The sequence below is a fragment of the Sceloporus occidentalis genome, unplaced genomic scaffold, assembly GCF_023333645.1.
Source record: "Sceloporus occidentalis isolate IW3139 unplaced genomic scaffold, rSceOcc1.0.p SCAF_4, whole genome shotgun sequence".
NCBI classification, from domain to species: Eukaryota; Metazoa; Chordata; class Lepidosauria; order Squamata; family Phrynosomatidae; genus Sceloporus; species Sceloporus occidentalis.
This window is the reverse complement of record NW_028316984.1, coordinates 90,254,779-90,261,141: the sequence shown is the minus strand read 5'-3', so window position 1 is coordinate 90,261,141 and position 6,363 is coordinate 90,254,779. Positions and strand designations below refer to the sequence as shown.

The 6,363-nt window shown below is 43.6% G+C and overlaps 1 protein-coding gene across 3 annotated transcripts in view; it reads left to right on the top strand.

The window, feature by feature from the left end:
• The first annotated feature begins 1,345 nt into the window (after nt 1-1,345).
• Nucleotides 1,346-6,363, top strand: part of CUNH11orf24 (chromosome unknown C11orf24 homolog) — a 51,094-nt gene continuing 46,076 nt past the window's right edge. Inside the window, exon 1 of one of the 3 annotated variants that reach the window (XM_089520848.1) lies at nt 1,346-1,463. In XM_089520848.1, coding sequence (XP_089376974.1) covers nt 1,352-1,463 — 112 coding nt within the window. In that variant the 5' untranslated portion in view covers nt 1,346-1,351. The remainder of the gene's footprint in view (nt 1,464-6,363) is intronic. The other 2 variants (XM_089520845.1, XM_089520843.1) reach the window with 2 other exon arrangements.

Genomic DNA, 6,363 nt, shown 5'->3' with positions numbered 1-6,363 from the left:
TGGCCATACTGGCCAAGGGTTTCTGGAAGTTGTAGTCCAAAAAGTAACTTTTCCAAGCTTTGTACACAAAGAAAAAACAACAAAGCCATAGCTAGTCAGCAGAACAGATAAAAAACAAATCCTATAAACATCAATTATATAAGAGCAAAATCAGAGACTATCCACCAAAACCATGTCTTTCTGCAAAGTATTAACATCGCCGTCTTTAAATAAACGTTATGTAATTGTAGCAATCCTGTAGAAGAAGCTAAAGAACCCCATGGAGCCTACATTTCAAAGCTGTTAATACGGATTTGATCTTGTGTGCATTCTGGATTTAAGTACTATATATTGGGATAATGTTTGCACGATGGGACTTTTTAATTTTAAATAATCCTGTTTTTCTCATCCTCTCAGATTTCCTTGACATAAAGACTGCTGGCAGATAAAACAATCACAGTGTTCTTGAATAGTTTTCAGGTTCCTTATTTTTAAGTCTTTTATTTATTCATGCTCTTCCTTTCCCAACCACTGAAAAGCAGCTTATCTTGAATACAAAGCCAAGAGAAAAAGCAGATCAAGGCTAAAAGAAGCCCCCAAGAGAGGAGTGCTAGTGTGGTGTAGTGGTTAGAGCACTAGGCTGAGCCATGGAAACCCACTGGGTGACCTTGGGCCAGTCACTCCCTCTCAGCCTCAGAGAAAGGCAAAGGCCAATCTGAACAAATCTGGCCTTAAGTGTGTGAAGCAACTTGGAAGGACAACCAAAGGAGAGGAGTGGCAGTGTGGTGTAGTGGTTCCAGTGTTATGCTATGACTCTGGATACTGGGCACCCTCATGGTATAGTGGTTTGAGCAACTCTGAGAACAGGGTTCAAATCCCCATTTCAGCCACTGAAACCCACTGGGTGACCTTGGGGGCAAGTCACACTCTCTCATCCTCAGAGGAAGGCAATGGCCAAAGCCGCTCTGAGTCTGAACCAATCTGGCCAAGAAAGCAACACTTTATTGGGGGGGGGGGGCGCCATAAGTGTGGGAAACAGCTTGAGGACACTTAAACAGCAAAGAGAGGAGGCTGCTTTAAAAAAAGCTGCTGAGGAGGAGAAGAAGAAGCCCAGCAGCATTCAGCATACAGCCTTCTCCCTTTCCCCCCTCCCATTCGTGACGTCACGAAAGGCGGCTGAGAAATAAATGGAGGAGCAATTGCTGAACCAAGAAGCCCAACTTCCGGTTTCTCAGGGATGACGTTTTGTTTGGGAAGGGAGGGGAGGTAGGCGGGGCCTCGGAGGAGCGCCGGAGGAGGGAGGCGTGTCCTCTGCTCAGAGGCCGACTGGTGGGCGTGACTTTGCTAACAGTGGGCGTGGCTTCGGGGAGGCATGTGGCGGGCCAGTGGCGGTGAAGGCAGCCACTGCCGCCTCCCCCTCTTGGCTTTGCCTTGGTCGCTTCCGTGGCGCTTCCTGGTGAGCAGCCGGGCCCGACCACTCCGAGGTAGGGGGCTCCTTCCTTCAGGTTCTTTCTGGTGGGGGAGTTGCCTTGGGACTGCCTGACTTGTGGCTGCGCTCGGAGGGGAGCATGCGCAGACTTGGACAAGTTTGAGGGACCCCAGACCCAGGGATTGAGTGAGGGAACCACTCCCGTCCTCCTTTTCCCGGACCTGTCCTCCAGCCTTCTTCCCCAACGTCCTCCATTTTGAACAGGACTTTATGGGTTTCATATTTATATACATATATATCTCACTATGTGGATAAATATTATATGTGTATATATATATATATATATATATATATATAATATTTATAGTTATGAGTGTTTTAAGCTGTTATTTTCTGTCTTTTAACATGTAAATAAACATTTTATATGTCAAAATTTATATTTATGTTTATATTAAGAGTGTTTTTGTTTTGTTTTTTTCTGTCCAGAAGGAAACAAACAAACAAACAAACATTTTGTATATATTATCGATGGGGAATACTTTGACCTTTACCTATGTACATTAATTACATTCATATCTACAAAGTGTGTTTCTAGCTTTTGTTTTCTGCCCAGGAGGAATTCACAAAACGTCCTACATTCTGATGAGGACTTAAGAAGCAGTAGGGATTTCATATTTATATTATGAGTGGTTTTTTTAAAAAAAGGTTTTATTTGGGCGTGCCCTCCATTTCTCCTTGAATGTCCTACATTTTACGGCCCCTCGTCCTCCATTGAGGTGGTTTGGACTCATCTGGCCGCCCCGCATTGTGGAGGCCCTCTTCTTCTGACCTGGGATTCTGGGGAAGGGGGTCCCTGGGAGAGATGGGGGTCTTGGGTCCCCCTTCAGGGTGACCAGATGTCCTCACCGCAAAGAAGGACAAGGCACCACAAAATGGAGGATCTTCAAGGAAGAAGGAGGACATGTCCCAAGAAAAGCACCATACAGTCATTGAAATATACATTCATTTCATGAGAGAGAGAGCTTTCTACCTGGGCAAGGTACAAACTGTTGCTTATTACCTTTAAAGCCCTACATGGCTTGGGTCCAGGTCGCCATCAACATTGCATTGCCTTCTCCCATACAATCCTCCCCATGCATTCAGGTCCTCTTCCAGACGTTTACGCCATTCATCCAAGGCTAGGTTGGCAAGTGTCAGCCAGATGACCTTTTCTTCAGCTGCCTTTAGACTGTGGAAGGACCTGCCGGAAGAAACATATGCCATCTCAATTTAAGATGGTATTCAAGATCAGTCTCTTCTGTCAGGCTTATCCCGATGGTTTTTAAATCACGAGTTTTAAATGATGAATTTTAAATGTAGATTGTTTCAACATGTGTATATCTTATGTGAAGTCGAAGGCTTTCACGGCTGGAATCCATAGTTTTTTCTGGGGTTTTCGGGCTATGTGGCCATATTCTGGAAGAGTTTGTTCCTTATAATGTTCCTTATAATAAACTCTTCCAGAACACAGCCACATAGCCCAAAAACCACACAAAAAACGATGTACATCTTATTTGTTCTTTTAAATTGATATGTCTTTAACTGATGTGTGCTTAACTGATGTTGTTAATCTGTTAAATGTTGTTGTTCCCCGCTTGTTATCATTATTATTATTACTATTATTATATTGTTCCATGCCTTCAAGTTGTTTCTGACTTATGGCGACTCTGAAGAAAGGGGTTTTCTTGGCAAGATTTATTCAGAGAGGGTTTTGCCTTTGCCTTCCTCTAGGGCTGCAATAGTGTGACTTACCCAACATCACCCAGTGGGTTTCCATGGCTGAGCAGGGATTTGAACCCTGGTCTCCAGAGTTGTTGTCCAACACTCAAATCACAACACCAGGCTGGCTTTCCAACAGCTATATTGCATATACTGTATTTTATTATGTACTCAACTGTATTTTTTCTGATTGCTTAAAATTCCTTTTTGGCTTGCAATATACTTATAGAACTCTGAGCAAGGCAAAGGCTTAAAACTGTACTTTACTAGCAACAAAGCCTTGACTGAATCTACATGCAGCCACATTTCTTGAAGGGGAAGAGCAAACATGGTATTACTCAGTGGGCTTCTTAGTCATGCTCAAAATGGAAGACATTTTGGAATTCCTCCTGGACAGAAGGTTGAAATGGAGGATGTGTCCTGGAATAGGAGGACCTCTGGTCACCCTGATCCCAGAGGTTTGGGGGTGACGTTAGAGCGGGTGCCCCCTCCTGCTCAGCTCTGACACCTTTGCCCTCCTGCCAGCTAGGGATGTGCACCTGGAGTTTGCCCCCAAGTTCCCCCCAAATAGTGCTATCTTTATTGCAGTGGTTCTCAACCTTCTCTATGCCCCTTTCCCCTAGGAAATGTTGGGTTCAAGTTAATAGCCCCCCCCCCCCCACACACACACACATTTGAAGACAATGAAGTCTAAGTTCCAATTTTTGAACCACATTGAACTTTAAAAATATAAGCTTTTAACACAGTGCATAAAGTGTTTCTGAATAAATTAGAATCCAGTTGCTCAACGTGCAAATCTAAATTGAGCAATTGGATTCTAATTTATTCAGAAATAGTTGAGAAATGATGACTCCTTGACACGTCTCTCAAGGACATGGGCCACTCTTTGTCGCACTCTGAATTTCCATTTCACACTCCCTGCAGGTACAGGCACCCCTGGTTGGGAACCCTTGCTTTATTGAGCCCATAGCAGCTATCACTGTTTTGTGGATTTGGGCTGTTACTGTACTTTGCTACAAGGCCAACACAGCTACTCCTGGACATGTTTTGTGGAGTGTGCCCCATTTCCTTCTTACATTGGCAGTGAGTGGAGTCCAAGCTGTGATTTGGCACTATTTCAGCTGGTGGTAGTGGTGAATGCAGCCGTGTGTTCCCCAATCCCACACTCCTCTCCCTGTTTTGAAATCTAGTTGCAAAACTATTTGTAAAGGAAGGGGTTTTTGTTCCAGGGAGGTGGGATGGCAAAAGATGTTGAAGTTTTTTTCCCCTGGGCCTGTTCAGGTAGTTGCTGATCAAGCAGTTCTTGCACCACCTTGAAAATGTGCCACCTTCTGCAATTCTAAAAGCAGCCTCTAAAAGTACAGGTCTTGTCTGCTATCTCTTAGGATGCTATTTTAGCCAAATGTTATTTTTTCATCCCTGTGCCCTGGCTGCCAATAGTACTTGGCAGGTGGTGGTTGGTAGGGTATATGATGATATACTAAGAAGACACTTCACTCTTATCTCACCAGGTTTAAGTGATCTGAGAATGTCAGCTATGAAGGAAAACCTAAATGACTTCTACAAAGAACCCTAATGAAAGGGCTGTCTTGGATCTGTTTCTGAAAGAACAACTATGGTCCTCTGTTGAAACAAAAAGGACAATGGACTAAATCCTGTTACTAGCTTCAACAACAGCAGACCCATTAAATCAATGGCTGATTGTCATGGATTCAGTGGTTCTTCTCTAGCTGGGATTAGCAGTTGTATCTAGGCCAGAAGTAATTGAATGAAATATCATCCTGAGTTGACAAGTCAATATACAAACATGCAAGTGCAGCAAGAAGAGGAGAAATGCTATCAGTGAGGCCAGAGGGGAATGAAATCAGAAATAGTGAAAGTAGGTTAGCTCCAGGGTTGGCCTTCTGAACAGAAAGGTCCTTACAGTGGTAAAGGGAACCAGGAACCCAGCAAATCCTTCCTACTGGAGGAGGAACTCAAGGCGGTTCTTCCTATCCACTCAAGCTGCCAATACCTTCCATGCTGTTCTGAAGGGTCCACTAGTCCTCCAGAGCCAGTTATCAGAGTATATGGGGCTGTATGTGCCTCCTGCTCATAAGATTAACTCTGGATTCGGCTCTGTGATTGCTAATGGTTAGGTGTATGTAAGTTAATCAGAGTGGCAATTCAAATACAGTAGTAATGTGGATAAGCACCTTAGCACTGATAAACAAGTTAAACATCTGTATTGTGATAAAAGGCCTGTTAACATGATTCAAGCACAGGTAATAGAACTGAATATTTTTGACCAGTTCAAAACATAGCCATATTAGTCTGGAAAATCAATATGCAGAGGGATCTTGTAGCACTTTGAGACTAACTGAAAAAAAGAAGCTGGTAGCATGAGTTTTCGTAGACTTGAGCCTACTTCCTCAGATGCAGCCATATCGCGCATAATCAACGCTGAAGGATTAAGAGTCTGGAAGTCCAGAAATATCTCAAGAGCCACAATTCTCTATCCCTGTCCTAGAAGCTGCACAGTGTTCATGATATATCGGTCATATGAACATAGGCCTTGATTTTGCATGCCCCTGAAATTTGCTGAAAATGAACTGATTTGTTTTGAGCTGATTTAGGGTCTGTACTCATGACTGTTCACTAACTAGTTTTATTTTCAGAGGTATGTTCATGTTAGTCTGGAATATCAGTATGAAAAGTGATCTTGTAGCACCTTTCAGAATAACTGCAAAAGCTGTAGCATAAGCTTTTGTAGACTTGGTATATTTCCTCAGATGTGTGGAGTGAACTGATGCCCAGTTTTCTCTTAGACAGTGAGTAGTGCAGAAGGGTATCCTTGGGAATTTGCAGGTGGAGAAATGCAGGGTGTAAAGAGCTGGCGTTGATTGCATTTTTTTTATTTATATACCACTACAGTATTCCAAAGATCATAGCGGTGAACAGCAAGTAAGCTAATTAGCAAGTAAGCTAATTTGCCCCCAACAGTCTGGGTACTCATTTTAGTGACCTCGGAAGGATGCAAGCCTGAGTCGAGCTTGGGCCCTTTTGCTGGTCTTGAACTCGCAACCTTGTGGTTTTGAGTGAATGGCTGCAGTACAGGCATTTAACCACGGCGCCACCAGGGCTCCTTTTGACTACTGCAGATGGAAAAAGGGCTCCTCTGGTTGGAAGTTCTTGCTGGCTACTTCTGTGATTGGGTG